This window comes from Varanus komodoensis, unplaced genomic scaffold, assembly GCF_004798865.1.
Source record: "Varanus komodoensis strain SLA01 unplaced genomic scaffold, ASM479886v1 scaffold13_1, whole genome shotgun sequence".
Lineage (NCBI taxonomy): Eukaryota > Metazoa > Chordata > Lepidosauria > Squamata > Varanidae > Varanus > Varanus komodoensis.
Window position 1 is genome coordinate 278127 of NW_025335408.1, and position 22463 is coordinate 300589.

General features: G+C 38.9%; 1 protein-coding gene across 1 annotated transcript in view; it reads left to right on the forward strand.

Annotated features, from left to right (window-relative positions):
* Nucleotides 1-22463, forward strand: part of GRIP1 (glutamate receptor interacting protein 1) — a 244900-nt gene that overhangs the window by 151952 nt on the left and 70485 nt on the right. Inside the window, exon 2 of the mRNA XM_044423123.1 lies at nucleotides 2442-2522. Within this exon, the coding sequence (XP_044279058.1) occupies nucleotides 2442-2522 (81 nt within the window). The remainder of the gene's footprint in view (nucleotides 1-2441; nucleotides 2523-22463) is intronic.

Below are 22463 nucleotides of genomic sequence, written 5' to 3' on the forward strand. Positions count from 1 at the left end.
TTGCATGAGTGGAGTTTCACAGTGGAAGGGCTGAAGATGTTAGTGACATAAAATTAAAGCTGCAACAGTTAACAAAGTTGCATATTTTTCTTCTTTTTATTGATGCCTCTGATGACTTTGAGCCAAACGACATGTTACATGCAAAGCCATGTAAATGTAAACAATGTTCTTTCCCTTTTTTTGTATGTTTTAGCTTCAAAAGCCACTTCCACAAAGCATAATTGAGAATGATGAAATGTTAGGAAGAAGTGCTTAATCTTTCTCCTGCCAGTTGTATCCCAATTTCAGATTGCCTCTCTTCAATGCACTTTCTAAGTAGTACAGTTCCAAAACGGGCAGGTGCTGGTGAGGGCAGAGAGCAGGAGCAGAGTGTCCACATTCCCTCTGCCTGAAGCTTCTTGGAACCACATGTCCTTGGTGGGCATAGCCAAATTCAAAAGTGGGTGAGGCTTCCTCTCTTTCTCCCTCTCCTGCTCATGCACACACCTTTAACACTAATTAACACACATACAGAGCTGCTTCTCAGGTATTTCCAGAGTACTGTGGGTGCAGAGAGGATTAAAGCCCTTGCAGTCTTTTTCTTACCTTCCCTACTGCTTAGGAAACAGCTGCTCAGTGAGAAAATGGTGCTGGTTCCGCGACTCAACCAGCTGTATGGAGCTGGGCAAGCAAGATGCTCCATTCTTGCCACCCACCCTCAGTGGTTTCATTACTGATTCTGGATATAATACCCAACCAGGCTGGCAAAGCACCTTCCCTCCGCCAATGCTTAGTTTTTCCTTGAGCATCAGATGGGTCAGTGAAACTGCAGAGAGGATCTGTATTTGCTATTGGAGAATGCAAAGGATGTGTAAATTTTGAGGACCAGCTTATTCAAAGTGTTGTAGGTGTCAGGTTAGGCTGAGTTGTCTTCCTTTGCTCGAGACCATCCTGAGGAAGGGTAACTCAGGGCCCCAGTGGAAGCCCTACTCAGGGCCTACTTGGAAGCCCACCAGCTGGAGGTTCATTCTAGTTTGGAAGTTGTCTATTTGGACAACTGCTGCTAATCAGAATGGACAAACCAGTGGCCTGACTTGTTTTCAAGCCGTGTCATGATTACAGATGTTTATTCAGCTCTTTAAACAAATAACCCATTCCTAATTAGTAATATTCATTTACTAATCGAACAACAGGTCAGTCTGTTAGTATGCTGCACCTACTTTGGTTTTGACACAGAATTGAGTTTCAAGAGAAATCGCGTATTTCCCTTACTGCTTTTTCACAGCATAATCTCTAGGAGCTGCTATGCTATAGCGGCATAATGCAGTTATACAAGGGGAAGAAAAAGGTGCTGTGCTTTGCTTTGCTTCTTTGTTTTGTTTTGACTTTTACAAATAATACAAATTTCCTCACTCTTAAAGAAAAACATAAAGCCCTCACCAAGGGATCAGGATATCTAAAGAAGAACTATGTGGTGAGATGATTGGAGTGTTGGACTGGGGACATAGGAGATTCAGGTTTAGTCCCCACTTGACCATGAAGCTCACTGGGTGACTTTGGGCCAGTCACAGACTGTCAACTCAACTTATCTCATAGGGTTGTTGTTAGGAAGATAAAATGGAGATATATAAGCCACCTTGGGTTCCTCAGAAGAAGTAAAAAGGCAGGATATAAATACAGTGCAGCCATTATAATAATGAACTATGAGGCAGGAATAACGAAATGAAGACCTCATGAGGACAAGCTGTAAGGAATACGTGTGGAGGCTTCCCATATTTTAAAGAAGCCTCGCTTACGTGAGGAGAGGCCTGTATTCGCTGCATAGCCTCAGCCACCACTGTCTTTGCCTTCTGTGTGCAAAGTGTGCCTTTGTGGGAAGAGCTTCCTCTCTCCACACACTTCTCAAGCTGAATATGCAGAAGGTGACTAAAGCAACAGTACAGGTAGCCAGAACACAGCCCTCTTTGTCTCATGTTTACTATCCATAAATTCAGAATCCCTAAACATAGCTACACTCGGCAGCCATTCATTGCTGCTGCTGCTGCTGCTGCTATTACTACACCCCACCTTTCTTCCTCTTTCAAGGAACTCAAGGCAGCCCTCAAGATTATTCTCACAGTAACAACCCTGTGAAGATGCTTAGGCTGGCCCAGCATCACCAGTGAGTTTCATGGCCAGGTGGGAAGCAGAACCCATCTCTCCCAGATCCCCACTCCAGCACTCCCATCACCACGCTGTACTGGCTCTGCATTATGCTTTGCTTTCATTCTTGGAGGATTAATAAGCTATGAAATGGCTGTGAGCATGTAATGGAAATGTAGCAGTTTTCTAATTCCAGACCTATTTTATAAACATGTATTTTTCTCTCTCACTGTAAAGCAGCAGTATTATTCATTTGGGGCGTCAGCTGAAATGTTGGTTTCACCTTGAAACTAAAATTGTCAATGTTTTCTGTATTTCAGATGAGAGTCCCTATACTAAATCTGCAAACCAGACAAAACCACCTGAAGGAGCATTGGCTGTAAGGAGACAGAGTATTCCAGGTATATTGCAATTTTTAGTTTGAAATCATTCTTAGACTATTGTTGTTCAGGAGAGATTCTTTGAACTCATTAGTTGAATTCTGCTCTCCTTGTGAAAATCACTACATTTTTTTTCAGACAGGTTATAGTTGCAATTTATGCACCTATACCTATATATCCTTGCCTCACCTGGTGTTCCCCAGGTGTGTTTGATTCCAGCACCTATCATTCCCAGCCAGCCATGGCTATTGGCTGGGAATGGTAGATTTGCAGTCTAACCCATCCAGAGGGCACCTAATGGAAAGGTTAATTGAAATAGGCACTACTTTTAGCTGACTTTAGATCAACAAGCAGCAACTAAGACATCTCTAGGGACTCATACTTCATAGTGACTTTTCATGCTTTCCGTATAACATGAAGCACAGCTCCCCTAAAGTGAAGTCTGTGAGGCTCACAAAGTCTTGACTTCACAAATTAGAGGAAACACAAGCAGAGGAACTGCATGACACTGCTTGTTATGTCCAAAGGTCATTGTATGCAGTACAGCCAATGCTCATTCCCGCAGATTCATTTGTCTTATTGATTATATCATGTTCTGGTTGTGTTTAGAAGTAGAGATGCTTGAGCAGAGCAAAGTGATGGTTCTGCATGCTAACTCAGAGCTCTGCACTGGTTTGAACATAATCAAAATATAATACTCCAGGTTTCACAAACTTTATATGTAATAATGTTCTGCATCCTTAAGATGTCTTATACCAAGTAATTTCTCCATAACTCTGTGTATCAGAGTTAGTCCACATTTTTACTTTCAGAAGCAAACAACAAACAAGAAGGACTTAATAATGTGATCCACTCTTCAGGAGCCTGGCAAAGTGCCTTAAAGTATGTTGCTTTTATTTGGTGATCTAGTTGCTGTCTTCACAGAGCAGAGCAGAGCATGACTGAGGTACACAGCTTGAGCACCTTGTATTGCATGCATTTCTTTCCCACAGAAACATAAGCTGAAGTTATCCTGCACTGGTGCTCTAGCTGTAACTCTTACAACTTTTCAAAGCAAATATTCATATTAATAATAATTTCAGCAAATTAGAGGATGCCTGCAAGTGAGTAAACACAAGCTGATTAAGCCACTTATTTAAATATTTGTTCACTTGTTCCTTTTCTCCTGGTAAGCAGTTCAGATAAGCGAAGCGGGAATGATAGGTTCTGTATTTGTGTATATAGTCATGCTACAGGGACAGCACGACTCCATGCATGTGTCCCTGTGAGCACTTTCCAGATGTGTTCCAATTATATGCTGTCATACTGAGACTGGCTTTGTGTGTGAGCGGCATTCAAAGTAGTCATGGACTCATTACTAAGCACTGGAGGGTTGAGCCATAGGAGACTGACTTCTGAAGCCAAATGAGTGGCAAATTCCATTGCCTAGTCCCACCAAGATGGATACGTGATTCCAGAATTCTGTTCAAAGGTCTGTTCAATAAAGCAGTTGCATTCAGTGTGTTGAACAGAAGCTTCCTACAATCTCAATTGATATACATTATAAGGCAAATGGACCTGTTTTGCAACTCCCCAAAATGCGTAGGTCAAAATGCAGCTATCCTTTGGATTTTGCACTTACCCAGATTTTCTCAACTATGAATCAAAAGCATGTAAAAATGCTTATTTTACGATAAAACACATTTCAATGTGTGTACTTTGAGAGTTTAGAAATTGTTATTTTATGGGAAAGTACATAAAAATCTTTATGGGGAAAAATTACATTTACAGATGATCTTCAAAAATTGAAGACTAATACAAAACTGGGACAAAACAGACTTATGAATGAATATGTGAAAACAGTGAAATGACAGACAGAGCCGTCCATCCCTAGCTGAAACGGCTCAGCAGTCCATCAATAATTCACTCTAGAGTCTCTCTTATGACTGTCATACCTGGACAACCTTACAACAGAGGGATACAAAACATGATCTTATCCCTGTCTTAACCTCTTGCCACAACATTGTATGCTTTGAAGGCAAGAGAAAGAAGTGACTCTTTTATGAGGAATGAGAGACCTTTCATCCAAAACACTGAGACTTCCCTGTCAATTCAGTGCCACTGCCGTTCAAGTTTTTCACTATTGTTGGAACTTCAGTCCAAAGTAACAAAGCAATGAACATACACAACTTTAACTTAAGCACATGTCAGAGTATAATAGGGAAAATCCAATGAGAGGTAGTGGATTTTTTTAGTATAGAACAGGTATAGAGAAGGAGATTTTAATATAGAAAGGACAATATTTTTGCATGATCAGGAAAAGCAGAAAAAGAAACTTACTTTCTGGATTATATAGACCACTCAGTACTTTCATATGATATAAATAAAGCATTAAACTTCCAGATGTTACAGCACTATAAGATTTTGCAACAGAATTCTACCATTTCAGAGTAGCCTTCAGCATTATTACATTTTGTCTTGACATGAATTATATTTTTATGTTTGATAAAATTTCTAACAATGCTAAGAAAACAGAAGATATTTCTCCTGATTTAGGCCAAACCAATTAGCATCCCTTTCTGTCTGACCCAGTCCTGCTGAGAGATGAAAGAAAGATGACAGAGAATCTCAGCAACTCATAGCAATCATCCTTTGCTGTCAAAGGTTATTGAAAACTCTTCATATCTTCTTTGATTTGCCCAAAAGTACATATTCTCTTCCATGGATTCTTCTATGTATTTTCCCTGCAAGATATATAAGGATAGCTTTTATACCAGGGTTAGGAATCCATGGCATCAGAATGCACTCAGACATCTTTCAAAGTGCCACCTCTTTCCTACTTTTTACTATTTAAAAAAATACAAATTTTCTTACTGACAGCTGGGATTGCTTCAAAGCAAACTGTGATCTTCTAGTTCCCCAGTCTGCTTTCCCCATGAATGCCTCTGATGTGAGACTCACCACCACCACCATCAATATTTCCATACCAGCCAATAGTTAAAGCAGGAAGTAAAAATATCAAGTGGCTGCTTTCATCTGAATCATGACCGTTTAGTTCTGGTGCCCAGGGCAGTTTCTTAAATTGCCAAATGTCATAGTCTCAAAACTGTTGTCTGCCTCTACTTTATGCTATCAGTCGAATAATTCATATAGTACACACTCTTGAAACTGATGGGCCATGCTTCGTAGCACTAGTAGCTCGAATGGCTTAGTAGAGATGCTAGAGAGTGAATTTGGTGCCTCATACTTGGTGCAGAGCTATAAGCCCTCATGTATAAATCTCCTATCAATCTTCCCAGGACCCAGTGCTGCCCCACTTCTGTTGTGCTTGCAAATTTGGCTGGAGTCAACACTGATCACTAAAGCACCAATGTTTTATGGGAATGTGTGAAGGAGCCTGAGGTAATTACCCAGAACAGAGAAAGAATTGGCAATATCCCACTTGGGGAAAAAGATGAATTCCCAAGACCTGAGCCATCATAGACTAGAGACATCAAAATAGGCTTAGCTCAGCCCTTTGGACAAAATGGGGTTCTTTTATGGCTGAACAGTGCTAAGATGTTAATAGGATAGTGCTTTGAAGGTCCTAAAGCAGTACACCATGTGCATTCCAGTTCTGTTCCTTATCTTATAGCAGGAGTGTGGAATCTCATGGCTTGACTGGGGCCTCTCAGAGTCCCAGTCTGGATTTCCAGGGCCCTCACATGTCTGTGCCCTCTCTTTAGGCTGCACCTCCTTTCCTTGACCATTGATCGGTTGGTAGTTTGTGGGGGGGGGGGGGAGCATGATTTTCACTATTCAGAACATTGAAATTCTTGTCCTGAGCATTTGTTAGTGGAAGTTGGAGGATGCTGTTATTTTTGATATGTTGGTCCCTCCTCTTTTGCCAACTACTTTAATGTAGCTCCCAAGAGCTTTTGTGAGTTCATTTTCTGGCTAAAAGAGCTTCAACACCTCTGTCTTAGATTCTTCTTGTAAGTTAGTATCATTATTCATTGTATTGCAAATAAAGAGAATAAGGCTAAGAGAGAGTGGATTGCGTAGTAATGTCATGTCACAACTGAAATTCAAACCAAAGTGTTCCTTGTTTAATCTGCTATGCCACACTAGTTTTCAGGCATGAAGTGATATAATTCAGATTGATTTGCAAAGAAGATTGGTAGTATAGCCAGAGATAAAATAATTTTGCCATGATGGTGCTTCCACCAAATATTTCAAATATTATACAGCTTTGTTCACTACATTGCAAAAATATTACTGAATTGAAGAAGATGAAAAAGGCGTAGCTATAAAGATCAGGGATATTATATGTTGTTCCTATGAAGAAGATTTAAGAAATGGTTATTATTCACTTTGGAGAAAGCAGCCACAGGGAGTGGGGTTGCATTTTACAACATCCAGTCATTCATTTATTTAAAAGGATTGTATTCTGCCTTTTTATCAGAAAAAAAGGAATGAGTATGAATGTCATGGAGCTAGCGATTAAACAAAAAGAGTAAAACTCATATGTATGAAGTGAAATTAATTGGATTGAGGTACAGAAGGGGAAAAGGATATACATCTTCATTCAACACATTATTTAATTGTAAAATGAATTTCTAAAGGATGTTGTAATGGCTGCTAATTTACAGTGCAAACTTATAAGTGTTTACTCAGAAGTAAAGCCTACTTGTTTGTTCAGGCTTACTCTAGGGAAGTATGCATAAGATTGCAGTCTTTTTTGGAGGGGTGGTAAATATTTTATACATTTCTGGCTACACTATCTGTGGCTATTATAAATGATAACTGACATAGAACTGCCATATGCAGGAGCTTTTTCATGGCTGTGATTGCTTGCTTGAACTGATTTGTAGCCAATGCAGAAATTTACCTGCCACTGGTAACTGTTTTGCCTGGCAGCATGATGTCTAATTTACATGAAAAGTGAATCTCAGCATCATCTGTGATGTGTACTCAATTTTGAAATGATGAACACACATTATTTTAGGAGTGCAGGAATGACAAAACTGTAAAGTGTTATGACACGTAAAAGTGAAAATGAGTTTTTGGTACTGTTTTAATACTATTTCCATTAAAATGAGGTTTAGGAGGTTTATTTGTATTTAACATACTATGAGCTGCCTCTTTGAGCAATGCAAAGGAGCCGTGTCTGTTACCTGACACTGTATTTGAAGATGTTTGATGGGATTTTGAAGTTGCTTTTTATTCCCTATTTGCAAAGGGAGGGAGGGGTAAGGTGTGTGGCTAAAGCACAGCAACAAGAGATTTTTGGCAATTTAAGCAGAAGGTCTGAAAAGATTGTCCCAGTGAGCATTCCCACACTTCCTAGCTTGGACAAGGGAAGATAAATGGTGAAGTAGGACAATTATGCATCACTCATATCTTTCAGTATTAAATAATTCATTCTTTAGTCAACTCTCAGGGGAAGAGATGAAGTTGTTATAACATTATGACTGGTTTAGGTTGGATATGAGCAGGATATCTTAAGACTTGCAGGATCTACTTTGTTTTTCACAAGAGCTCCAAGGTCCACCAACTAGAGTCAGATACAAAATGGTGTCTCAGGACTGTGCCAGTTTTCAGCAGCACACCATCAGGCATGCAGCTGACTATATAATGACTACAGATCAGAAATCCTAACACAGTATTCTAAAACATTCCCACAGAGCTGCATAAAGATGCAGGCAAAGGTGACTATTTAATGCTGACCCTGAGATGTATTCAATTAGCACAAGGCCAACCATAGCAGATGCAATTGTTAAACTATTTGCTGTCAGAGTCCCTTGTCAAACTACAAATCACCAAAGATCTACCAGCAGATCCTGATAGACCTTCTGCTTATCCATTCTTGATACATAACTGCATGATTCATGTCATGACAGTGCTTGCTATTTTCATCCTGCTATCCTGGGTACAAAGGCAACAAGTGACTGATTCTTTCATAAGGAAAAACTCTAGCATTCTATACTAAAGCATGTGAATTCGCTGACAATGATAGCAGTTAATTCCAATTTAGTTTAGCATTTACTGTTAATTAACAGTAGTGCTCTGCAACTTGTTACCCCATGTGCTTCTGGTCACCTTTCTTGATGTCTTGCCCTATTTTCTTATGGACAGCTGGGATTTCTGTGAATGAGATTTCCCTTGATGCTGAAAAATGCAGCAATACTATATGGGACTCAGACCCCACTCTGCCTTGTACTTAGGTTTTTTTTGGAGAGTTTAGAATCGTTCAGCTTAAACTTTTATAGAGATAAACCATGTTCAGTGAAAGAAAAAAGAGAAAGGATTATCACTGCAAAGCTGATTAGTTGTTGAAGTGTATCATTCCTTTTAGTGGCAAAATTACTTCTCAGTTAAAAGTATATGCTTTTAAAATAGTCCACAAAGCAAGAACTGAGACAAACCCATACACTGGCACATTGTATATAATAGTCAAACAGAGAGAAATTTGTAAGTCACTAAATGGCAATTTAAATAGATGTTAAAAAATTGGTTTCTTTTGGTCAAAACAGCTTGTTGTTCGAATTACTATTTAAACCATTTCCCTCAACTTAGGCAAATGCTTAAGTACATTCTGATTTTAAGCCTATACGTCTGAATAGAGAAAACTGCTGACACCATAAATAACTAGGACAAGTCTTTCCAAAAAATCTCTTTAGCAGAATGTAATCATGGCAGATTGATGATAATTCAAAGCTTGCTTAAATTGTAGAGAAAAAATATTGGAGGGCATTTTATGCATGCCATTGTTTTGTTAAGTGAGGAAATTATTGACTTAAAGTTGGTGATATATAACTTTCTTGCTGGCTGCTGTAAGAGCCTTATCCAGTTCACAATACCTATCCTGTGTAATTTAGCTACACTCTGGGGACCTTGCCAAGGCAGAATCTTTTTAGCCTACCTCTTGTGCCCAGGGCTATATGCAGTAATGGAACTACAATCGTTTTTGCTCTGCCTGGTCTATTTATCTGCAGCTCCATTTGCTCCCACTTGGTCTCCTACTGTCCTACTTATTGGAGAGAATTACTAAAATACAGAATCTGTATGACACGTGGGAAGAGCAAGCTCAGACTCTCACAGCAAAAGGAATTTCTGTGTCATGACTTACATGTATGTAGCAATCATCAGCGATCAAACACTTTAGCACAATTAATTAACTGGAATTCAAGAATGATATTTGTAGTTGAGACAATTCCCAGTTTTATTGTCTTCCAGTCCATCAGTGACCATTGAGAGATGGAACATTTATGCATGTGAGAACTTGTGCTTAAGGCTGAATCTTGTATGGAATAGCAGAGTGGTGATGGGACTAGAGGACGAGCTTCACGTAGGGTGAGGCAGCAGCTCTCTGGTCAAAAGTAAAATAATTGCGTGCCTTATGCCATTCATCGTTCAGCTTGTGTGTCATTACCAGTTATCAGCAGTGACACAAAGGAATAGGAGCCACCTGAGCTGGGAGGGTCAGCAGCACAGACTGGTAAGGAGCTGGGCATCAAGCCAAGAAATCTGGACCTCCACTGACTACAACCAGCTAGTCAGATACCACCAGGGATCACTTTTCTCACCCCTAATGTTTTCCAGCTCCACTGAAGCAGAGGCAGCAGAAGGCCAGATTCTTGGCTCGTAGTTAGACCCAGGGACATAGCACTAAGAATATGTTGAGGAGTTGCCTAGGGAACTGAAGGGCCTCTTTTCTGACCAGCCCTGTTTACTTATTATCCCTGCCTGTCAGACCTTATACTTTCACTCCACTCTAGACCTGAGCCAATTCCAGATCTGCTTTTTCCACATTCCCCCATCAGTTCAGACTTGCCAATACTGGACAGATTGGACTCAATACCAGTAGTCCAGGCACTGAGCCATTCTGTTTCTTGTATATAGGATAATTTACCTTTTCCAACCATTTCAGAACTTTATACTAAGCAATACGTAGGCATTTATGAGTTCATGCCTTATCAATTTTAGATGTTGTCATTTGATGGGAAACAGCTGTGTCCATGAGCAGTAAATTTCATGGGGATGTAGACGAATGCAACCTTGTTCCCTTCCTACATGTTTGGCATCATTATTTTTACTGCTTGATCTTAAAGAATTCTCAGGCAGTTTAGTTGTAAGGACAGTATGAAAACTAATACCAAATAGGTAAGATGAAACATTATATTGGATAATTCTTCTTGGGGAAAGTATTATACATAGTGTAATAGGTAAATTCCATTTATGTAAGGCTTAAACCACAACAAGGGGAAAAGAAACACCAAAGCTAGCAATATAATATGAAATAGAGACTAGCATATGGACTCCTGCTTAATTATCAAGGAAATGACATTGACATTTCATAGTAGCAAAAGCACAGTAGTGTCCTTGTTACTGTTAGCAAATAAATAATCTAGTTTTTGTTTGTGTGACCAAAAGGTTAGACCCTCTAGTAATTGAGCAAGGAAGCTTTGTGTTGGCTCCTCAGACCAAGGGAAATAAAATATATGATGTTGTAGATTTTCAACTGCATTGGCTCCATAAATAGCAAAATGCAGATGGAAGGATTGTTATGAAAATGGGCTGGTGGTATCTGACTAGCAGGTTGCAGTCACTGGAGGTCCAGATTGCTTGGCTTGATGCCAGGGCCCTGCCCAGGTCTTCGCCAGTCTGTGCTGCTGACCCTCCCAGCCCAGCTGCCTGCTATTCCTCTGTGTCACTGCTGGTAACTGGGTCATGACACAAGCTGAATGATGAATGGCATAAGGCACACATCTGTGCAAATGCCCCCTAATGCTGCTCAGTAAAGCTTGGCATCTCACACAGTGAAATGCCATTTAGATTTAATTTTGTCCATTGGCTCTAATGCAGTTAAATTGTTAACACACACGCCAATAAATAAATCTACCCTGAAAATGAACAGATAGGTGCAATTAAAATAAATGTAGCTCTGTGAACAAATATGTATTAATAAAATGCCACATTTAACCTGTTGGTGATAAAAAAAAAAAAAAAACAGAGCAGGCTAGGTTGTTCCGGTATTTGGATCATTATTTTCCCTCTGAAACTAGATAATGGAACATGTACTTCAGGCTGCTTATTGAAAAGGGCTGAACAATATGTTAATAGAATCCCAAAGTTGTAGAAATGTAAAGCAAGGAAACAACTTTTTTTCCAACCATCGAACATGGCTAATTTCAATAGTACTTCTTCACACAGAAATGGGGATGTCACCTATGGTATTGATGGAACATGGGTGTATTTTTAATTTGTTGGCTCAGTTCTTTGGAAAGATTGCCTGAATTGTCTGCAGTGGCAGAGTTCCTCTAGCTTTACATACAGGACTACTTCACTCCAGAAGCCCTACTGGCTTATGCAGTCCTTCAGGCTTTCTTATGCTTATTTCCTTGGTCTAATTTCCAAAGTGGCCACAGCAGTATTTAGAAACAGGTTGATAGAGGTGTTGAAGCGGCTTGACCAGTCTATGACCCCAGAAGTTAGGTTAGCCCCAGGTATTGTATGATTAGATTTAACTACAGCTAGTACAGTGAACTAACCGTCTTACTAAGTCTCCCTTTAGGACAGCTAAAGTCTTTTTACAACTTCAGCTGTGTTTGATGGACATTTTAGAAAACTGTGTATAATATGAAACCTTGTATTTGAAGAGAGGAAGTAGCTGCACAGATACCTCTTGTTGATCTGCCTATCTATAAGGATGTAAGATAGGAGTCTGAGTACATATTTTGTGCATTTCCTACATCTAAATAAACAGCATATTGAATTTGTTTTATAATACTAACAGGAATGTTGAATTTGTTTGTAACTTTTAACTACAGTTTGTTTACATTTTGTTTAGCATTTGTAGTCTTCTGTGGTGCAATAGCTTATGGTTAACACAGTAGTTACATAAGTTGGAAAAACTGTTTTACAAAATATTTGATACTTATGAAGTAATGAATGGCTTCTCTCAACAATTTATTTGTGGTAGTTTCTGCACTGATGACAATTTGGTTAGAATGCTACTAGGAAAAGTTGGTTTGCCCCAACTTCTATTCCAAAAATTAAAAGTTATTCAACTTTTCTGATAAACAAGATTATTATTTCAATTCACTGTGCTTATGCAGTGCACTCATTTCCATCTTTAGTGTTTTGACAGACAAGACCATAAATCACATCCTTGTAATATACATACTTATTCTGCTCTGCTGTTTTTTTAATTCAGTAATGAAATATATTACAATTCCAAGCATTTTTGCAAAGAACATGAATAATAGTTTGTATTTGCATATAACTCATCAATTTTTCACCTTCCAAGAAGGTCAAATTCCAGATTATTATTATTATTATTATTATTATTATTATTATTATAACATTTCTATGCCGCCCCTTGCCGAAACCTCGGGGCGGCTTACAACATGATAAAATACATTGAAATACAATAGTACATAATAAAATTACCATTAAATATAACAATACAGAAAATACATTGATTTACAAATACAAAATTAAAATTATCAGTATAAAATAAAAATATAGGAGGAGAAAGAGAAGGAAGAAGAAGTTGCCCAGGCCAGATCATATGTTTTAACAATTGAAATGATGTTTAAATAAAAAGGTCTTTACCTGGCGCCGAAAAACCAGTAACGACGGTGCCAGGCGGACCTCTTTGGGGAGTGAATTCCATAGGTTGGGCGCCACCGCAGAGAAAGCCCTCCTCCGGGTACTTACTCTCCTAATTTCTTTCATGGATGCTTTTCTTTTCTTTTCTTTTTTACACTCGACGTTACCATTTTCTGGAACTTTATCCAAACACTGGGGAAATATTAGTACAGTAATGTTGAAAATGGTTGAATGAAAGTACATCTGGCTGAGGGTGCCATGTACTCTATTGTTCTCCATAGAGCACTGTAATCAGATGCTGTTACACTAAGTACAGACTTTCTGATCTATGAACGGATGAGACACAGAAACCACCATTCATTAGGAGGTGAGCCTAATTATTTGACAGTAATAGTATATAGTATATGTTATCTGAGAGCCTCAGGGTTCAATAGCTTCTGGGAGGCAGCTAAATTAATGGTACACTGCAGTTCCACCAAATGATTTGACATCATTAGATATGATGGCTAATTGAAAAATTTGCTTGATCATGTGAGCATCTGGCCCTAGGGTAATACAGAATTCAGGGCTCAAAGCAATGAACTCCGTAGTGTACATGCATTCAATGCATTTCTGTCACTGTTCTGCATCGTGCTGTTTTTTACCATCTAGATGAAGCACTGAAGGCAGGCGATAAAGAGAGTGGGGCATCTACTGGAATTGGGATAAGCCATCTGCCCCAGCCTGCTTCCTTCCCTGCCCTCTGGCATGGCCCTTTTCCGCAACTCCAAGGCCCAATTTCATCTGCAGGGGGCAGCTAGGGCCATTCTACTCTGGCTGTGAGGGGGGAAGGAAGGATCTCAGCTTTCAGAGTGCCAGCTCCAAGGTCACAGACTTAACAGCTGGGGACCTCAGTAATGCTACGCCTCCTCCTACAATGTCAGGATCCCTAGGATCGCACCATTAAGGAACTTCCGCTGCCCAAACATTCACTGAGATTCCAATAGAGATTCAGTTATAACCATCTGTTCAGGTCTGCATATTCTGAATTCTGCATAGTTCATTTTGGCCTCTGATGCCATACCTGGATATGTTTAAATAAACCAACTATTACAGGAATGAGACAAATCATTATAGTTTTGTTTTTGTACTTTTGTGAATGTGTCTCCATAAGGAAATTGTGGTGATCAACTTGCTTCTCTGACCTCATGTATTTGCTGTTTTAAACCTGGTAATAGAAGGGCAGAGCAACCTTATGCCTCCTGTGCAGAGTCTGTATGGCCATAGGATCCCTCCGATTCCTGGTTTTTTTTTTTTTTTTTTCAATTTATATCCTGCCTTTTTCCTACAAAGGGCTCAAGGCAGCTTACATCATTCTCCTCCATCTTATCCCCACAACAACAACCCTGTGAGGTAGGTTGGGCTGAGAGTCTGTGACTGGCCCAAAGTCACCCAGTTGGCTCCATGGCTGAGCGGGGACTAGAACCCGGATCGTCTGAGTCCCAGTCCCAGGCTCTTAACCACTACGCCACACTGGTTCTGGGGTAAGAAAAGAATTCTGATCGTTGAACTGAGACTCGCTTTCAGATCCACCACCCATCTTTGTGACCAGGTGGAAAGGACTTTCCTAGCTGCTTCTGCAGAGTTGCAAAAAGCAACCCTTAGAAGGGATTTAGTGAGCATTCCAGGGAGAGGAAGGGTGACTGCAGTTGCCAAGATATGACGTATCCTGGCATAATCTCAGCCTCCTTCCCTTCTCCATCCAGCTAGAACACTGGATGGCTTTCTGTTCTGTTCTGCATAAGATGCCTGTAATCCTCTGAGTTCAAAAGGTCACAGTCTTCTCCATATGACTGTGCCAGAAGTGTGTCTTTTACACTCCAGAGATATCCCTTTAAAAATAATAATAGGGATGTACTTGTGGTAGCAGGTGTTATTGTTCTTGCACAACAGTTCATAAGATTTATTTACTTCATTTGTAGGCATTTGCCTTTTTAATAGGAATTAAAGAGGTTCGGATGAAAAGGACAATGTTAGCCCCTCCCTTCTGATTAAGGTCTCCTTGTCTTTGCATACTTAGCAACTTTTGCAGTAAATACATCTATGTCGATAGTAATTGTTTCTAGAAGATGTAGTGTATTTGCGCATTGATGGCTTCATTTGCCTGGTACCAGTCAAGTCAATGAAAGGTTAATGTGAACCGTCATGTACTTATCAAAGGTTCTCCTTTCAAGGTAATCACTTAGCTCAACATTCAGAACTTGATCATGCATTCATTCACCCAGATCAAATGCAAATCTCTCACTGACTTCCATGACACAGAATGAAACAACTTCTTCAGCGTTTGTTTTCATCGCAACACCACTGTCCCATACCATGTACAGTTATGAAAACACATACAAGTTAACGTGCAATGGCAGCCTTTTGGTAATTTCTTTTTTTATACATGTTAAGCATCTACTTTATAAATATGCAAGAAAGCAAAACATGCAGTATGAATTAAGCATGGAATAATGATATTTTTTCTAGAAATAAACTTTTAAATTACTGCTACTGTCATCACTGTAGGCCTCTTATTTATCCACCGTACTTGGATTTCACCAAATAAACTTTTCTTCATTTTCCACTGGCTAACCATCAAAACTGGGGAATTGCAGGCTGTTTATTGATAGTGCAGACTAGGATGGAGTGCCAAGGTGTGGGGAGAAGAAATCATTGGGTTATGCTGTCTTCCAGCATATTGACTTTACATGTAATAATCTTTAAATATTGATCTCATAGAAAGACATATGGAAAGTTAACATGGTAGAATTAATACAGAAGACTGTTCCAAGGTTTGCTACACCAGGACATTCTTACTCAGAAAAATAATTAAAATATAATGTCCAGGGAAATTGAAGACCTTTTGCATGCACAGCATGAGAATGTACACGCTATGTCTGTGCATTTCACTCTTTTTTCCATAATCCTACTAATATTTTTAATCTTTACAAATTGAGGTTATTACAAAATTGTTCATCAGTGGCAGCCTTTTCCCGGTTTGTCGCCAATGGAAAATGAGTCAGGAGGACTTAAAAATTGATCCTATCTAATGACACGCAACTCCTTATTGCACACCATGCTTTTGTGATAAGTAGTACAAAAGCTGGTCATGGGTAAAGCCTTATCACACTAACGCAGGACCCTCCAGTTAGAAGCAAGCTGTGGTATGATAAGCTTATCACTTCTTGCTCCTACATCAAGCTGGTCATGTGAGTTGGCCCTCAGTTTTTCTTACGTGAGAGATCTTCATAGTGTACAGATGCAGCTGCCATATCACAAATTAACGACAAGGTATTTGCTAACCAGAAATGACAGTGAAGTTATCCGTTTTCCACAGGCAATGGAGATGTTTGGCTGTGTAAAATTTTGCCATGCTAACAGTAGGAACTTGAGTAACCAGATCCAAAGAAGAATGATCTCCTGCACTTTTAATAATTAACAGAAGTGGAAGCACTAGCAGTGACAGCATCTCAGCCTGTGAAAGAAAAGCTGCATTCTTTGTTGTGGTCTCTGTGCATCACACATGTGGGCTTGGCCATGCAGCGCAAGGCCTGGATAAGAAAGAAACTTCCAAAGCTAAATGTCATGAAGTGGGTGGGAGCCCCTCTGCCTCTTCCGTTGCCTTAATTCCTCTTTGACAGAATTGCAGTGTCCTTGTCCTCCTTCCAGTCAGCTGGTCAACTAGTTAAAAAAAATCTAAATGGTCATATACAGCTTGGTAGTGCATGAACATGAAATGTGTATTTATAAAAAAATGGAATAGCAGAAAGCAGGATCCTTCAGAACTGTATGGGAAACAAACACACTGCTGTGTTTTCCATTTTAATGAGTTGATTATTGCATCCTTCAGGATAAACACAGAACCAGAGATTTTAGCTGTTGCTGAGATAAATCAAAGTTCACTCAGACATTAAAAGGAATATGAGCAGGTGGGATATACCTTCATTTAACAGTGCCACAGAAAAATGGCTATAATAAAGATGGTGATAAAAATGGAATGTGTCTACATTTTACAAATGAAGGTTTTTGCATTCAAGCTTCACTTGTTATCTTGCATTATAAAAAATATTATTAGTACAGATTTTTCTTCACAAAATATTTGAAAAGTAACTATTTTATGTAAACCTTTCATATTTGTAAACCCTATTGATGATAATTTTTCTGGCAGATTATTAATTGTCTCAACTACTATGTACCTTTAGGGAATTTAAAAGAAATTGCTCCATGTTGAACAGGGAGAGCTTTTATCTCTGAGCTTTGCTAACTATCATATTTTATCTACTTGTGCATGACATAGCCGTTTTCCCCTCTAATTTTTCCAATTCATTATTTTCTCAAATGAAACTGTGATGCAATGTTCACAACCTCCATATAGTTATCCATTCCTGCTCCTGTCATATTGAACTGTAAAAAAAAGGGGGGGAAGGATAACCTTGGAGGAAGTTTTGCTCCTCTTTATTTCTTCATTGGACTAAGTATACCTGATCACTGGCTTCTCATTTCTGTTCTTCATTCTGTTGCATGGCTTACTCTTTTCTCACACATGCACCCATTCTGTACACAGCTCAGCTTTCTTCCCCATGCTTTCCCCCAAATTCACTACCATCTTCATGTATTGCATCTCTTAGGCCACACACTCCGTGCAGTCTGGGGAATCCTTGCAGGGCTTAGTGCTGCCTGACGTGAGCAGCCTCCCTTTTGCTGCATGAAGCAAAATAACTCACACCAGCACTGCGAAACCTGCATGCCATCTCTGCCACGGTTAACCTCCCTTCCTGCCACTCCCAGTGCCATGTACAGTCTGAGCAGCTTTCCCCTACCTGGTGCCCCTAGATATTTTGGATTTCAACTACCATCAACCTAGCCAGCATGTCTTTCTGTTAGGAATGCTGAAAGTCGTAGCCTAAAACAGCTGGTGGGCACCAATTGGAGAAGGCTGGAAAAGGGAGCTCCGTGTTGCGTGGGTAATGCCATTTTAGATGGCACTGGACTTAGTTGTGGACTGAGAAGTTTCTTTTAGCTGTTCTTTATCGTGTGTGAGAGAGAGAAACTAGTTTTTGTTGACCTTCCTGACCAGTGCATCTTCCAGAGTTCTGTTTATTTGTTTATATGTTAATATATCTTTTTCTTGATTTTAATCTATCCAGTAACCAATGTTCTCTGGCTGCATTATAAATAATGTTCATCCCACCAGGCCTAAGAGAAAGCTTTGTAAAGTCAGATCTCTGTTTCATCCCTGAATGTGGAGATGAAGTATCTTTCAGTCCACTCTCCTTCACTTTGTGTGATGGCTGTAATGAGGCTTGCATTTGTTGTTCTTAATCAGAATGAAAGAATGGCATCAGCAATGGAGACTGAGAAAACTAAATAGGTCAGTGGTAGCATTAGAAGATGGTATTAAAATTTGTACTGGATTAGAAGCATGATTGCTGTGAAAAAAAATATTACACTTAGCATCCTTTTCAGACATAGAGTTGGTTTTAATATGTGCATGTGCAGCTAAATAGCTATACATGCACACACATGTGTAGATTTATTCATTTAAACAGAGGGAGTGTGTGTGCATTTGTTTATAAAAGTGTATGGAAGCTGGTTCCTGCTTCCTTCCTGATTGTTTGTAAATAGTTCCAATAGCAGATACTACAACATGCCAGACAGAATCATCTCAATGACTGTGACGTGATTGGAAAGACACTATAACAAGTTATTTTCTCCTAAAATATAGTAGTTATACATTCCCCATGTAGAAGCCCTTCTAATATTTGGCAAAATTTCAGTACACTTGCCTACATTTTTTTCTGACTAATGGCACACTTGTTGAAACAATCCTTCTATATGCAGTATAACTGGTATTTTCATTCTTTCATTGATAGTGAACCCCTCCTTAAGCTGCTTTCCTGTAGATGTTGCATAAGCAATAAAATAATTGTAATCATTGAAATTCTTTCCTTATTTAATGTTCTTGTTTTCTTATTCTTGTGTCCTTTTGTTGACTTTATATTTAGACTTTATTTAAAAAACAAAATCACATTGGAGGGAAAATATTGTCTTTCTATTTATAAATACATTTAATATATTTATGTATTCTCTCATATGCTAAAGAGCCTTCAGGAAAGTGTCTATTACATCCTAGCATTCTGTAGAAAAATTTGGTATTTGAAGTCCAGGTAGAGGCTTGAGCATTTCAAATCATCTGCTAAGAACGATGGAACCTATTTATTAAATGTGCATTCAGTTTTAACATGGACATTTCCTCATTGGCTACAACATTTTCAAGGTTTTAATCCTAAGTTTGCTCCCTTTCTTTCCACAGAAACTCTACTAATTGGGAAGATTATAGTGCATTGCAAACAGCTCTCTGCTTAGAGATAATCACACATGTTAACTATATTGAGGTGCTGTAGACTAATGTTAAAATTGTCTTCTGAAAGAGATCCAGTGGAGACCATAGGAAAAAGTGGTCCTTAACCAAGGCCTGTAGAATGTTGACAACTGTGTGGCAATCCTATGCCTATCTAGACAGAAAAGGGCATGGCTAGCTGTGGAATTTGGGAGTTGTAGGACTTTTTCTGTCTAGATAGGCATAGGATTGCACTGAGAGCTGATGTTTACAGACAGATGCTTAGAATTAACAGGATGCAATAATGCACAAAAAACGCTTGTCCTACCATTTTCCTATATGCCTATTCTTGAAGGTTATTGTTGTTGTTGTTTTTAATGCAGACATTCTGTATTCCTAGCCAGCTCAATATTCTTTTTGGTGTTTTAATATGCTAATCACTGCAATTTCTTGGTTAATTTAGAAGAAAGCTGTTCTCAATATGAAGTGCTTTGTGGTCATGCCTGCCTTTGCAGGAAGTTTTCTCTTACCAGTGAATGCATCCATTTTCATTCCCCTTTGCCAGTAGTTCATTATGCATACACTGAACCTCCAGGGACAAGGGAAGCTTCTGATTACTAAAGGCAGAGTACAATTTAGAAGAGTAGAAACCCGCTGAGTTATAGATTCCCCCTCCCTCCCTCCAACCAGCGCACATACCCGTATTGGCAAATGTCTTTAAACATCTTTAAATGGTAAATCTTCCTGGATTCACAATACCGTTGGGCTGCTAGGAACTTTCTTTAGCATTTCTAAGATTCAGCACATTTTAATGTAAACTAGCCTTTGACTTTGAAATGCTATAATCCCATGTTTAATTTTGTTCTTGAAGTAACCTTTGTCAGAATCTTTTCTTAGTAGGAAACTTAGCTGTAGTTTCAATTCAAACTATGAAGTTCTATTCCGTTAAATCTTTCAATTTATTTCAGTCTGGCTGTAAGAGATTATCAGATCTCTCAGCCAGGTGGAGTGTCAGATCTATTCAGCAAATAATTCTAATTTAAGATTCTTTCCTGTGTTTTTGCTATTCAGTTTCTATGCTAATTTTAATTGGATAAAGTTATCACTAGTAGAAATATAGAAATGAATTGTTACGTGCTTTATCTCTGATTTACAATACATTTTCTGTTAGGTTGAATCTAGATTTAGGTGCATGTAAGTGGACTGTTAAGAATAGACATTCCCTTCCCTAATTCTCCAGAATGGACGCTTCACCACCCCCACCACCCATGTTACACAAAAGGTCAGGGACCATGCTGAATGGGGTATGCTATATGCTGTGAAGGGAAGAAAGATCCCTACAAATTCTTAGTTTTCAACAGCAAAATGCCAGATTGGGACTAAAGAAAGACATGTCTTGAAATAAATTGAGGACTGAAGGAGAAATTAAAGAAGAAGAAAAGAATTTAGGGAGGCTGAAGATCCTGCTTTTACCCTGAATTAATTTTGTTGTCATTTTGGGCGAATCACCTTTCTCACAGACCTACTACATAACTTTCAGAGCAAATTGTTTAGTGTTTGGGACATAGAACCCTTCAGTCTGCAGTCCAATTGTCTCTATCTAGTACAACCCTCTGATTCAAGCATGGTCAGCCAAATTTATCATGAAGGCAAGTGCCCTATTCGTTCATTCCAGCTTCTGATAGGGGTACTTGGGCCTAGATATGATTGGCACCTGCTTATCAGGAGCTTACAAACAAGAATATCCCTGTACTTTGTCACCATTGGACCTTGCTTGTTCTCTTGCATCTCACTCAACCCATTTCTGACCCTTTTCAGCTCTGGCAAAAAATTACCTCCAGCCAAACTCATAAAACTGTGAGCCACCCCTACAGTTCTAAAAGGAAAAGAAAAGGCAGCACCTGTCCTTACTTCTGCGTATGCTGCAACACATTTTAAAATTGAGTTGTAATATCTGCACAATTCCTTCCATTTTATTAACTTATTTTGCAATTAATTATATGTGGGTTTACCAGCTCTTGAAGTCAAGAGTTCTGTTTGCATAAGTAAGTTTTGCAGCTGGATCCCTCAGTGTGACAATGGGTGTGCAGTCAGGAGCAAAACCTGCTGTTTTCTAACTAGACCGTAGATATAACCTACTTCTTTGGGGTCAGTACAGATGGAGCAAAGCCCAAAATCTTTTTATCTAAGGTATTAAACTAAAAAAAATCACCTGACAAGTGTGTGTATAAAACAAAGTAATGCACAAACTCCTAGTCTTTCTCAGTGATTTTGTTATCTCTCATATGTATATAATTTATCATATTAAAACTTTCCAACTGATATTGCCCAGTGAAAGTTGGCATATGTGGAAACAAACTGGATGCTATGAAGAACCATGAATAGAATAATTTTCTCTTTCTCCTGCTCTGTTTATGATACATTCCTGCTTGCATTGGCAAGGTCATGTTTGTTGTAAGCCTAGGGAGGCTGGAACCTGAAACAAAGAAGCCATAATGCAGAAATTCTTCCAGAGCTTAATGATAGTCGTTTGTTGCTATGATAAACTAGAGGTACAAAAACTTTTGGATGGAACTGAAAGATATGAAAACTGGAAGGAGAATGAAGAGCTTTTTTTTTTTTTGAAGGGAATAATGTCTGCTTATCTGGGTGGGCTTTTGGTTCTTCGCCTTATATTTTTGATCTTTTTGGCCAAGACAATAAAACTTTATACAGAGTTAAACAAGAAGTGGGGGATCTTACTGCATTATTCCTTGTTATCATTATATTATTAATGTATTTGCATATGTTATTTTTATGATAAAAGAAAGCTAATTTGAAATAACCAGACCTGCTTTCTAATCCTTTGGCTTTGATAAGCAACTATTCAGACTCAAATTAATGGAGGCTAAGAGCTTTCTAAATTTTAAACATTAAGACAGTCAGTAAGCTGATAAATATCTGCCCACAGTTAATTAGTCACTTGACACTTTGTTGACAATTGGTTGGAAAGCAAACTTTTCAGTTACTATTTTGTAGTCACCTGG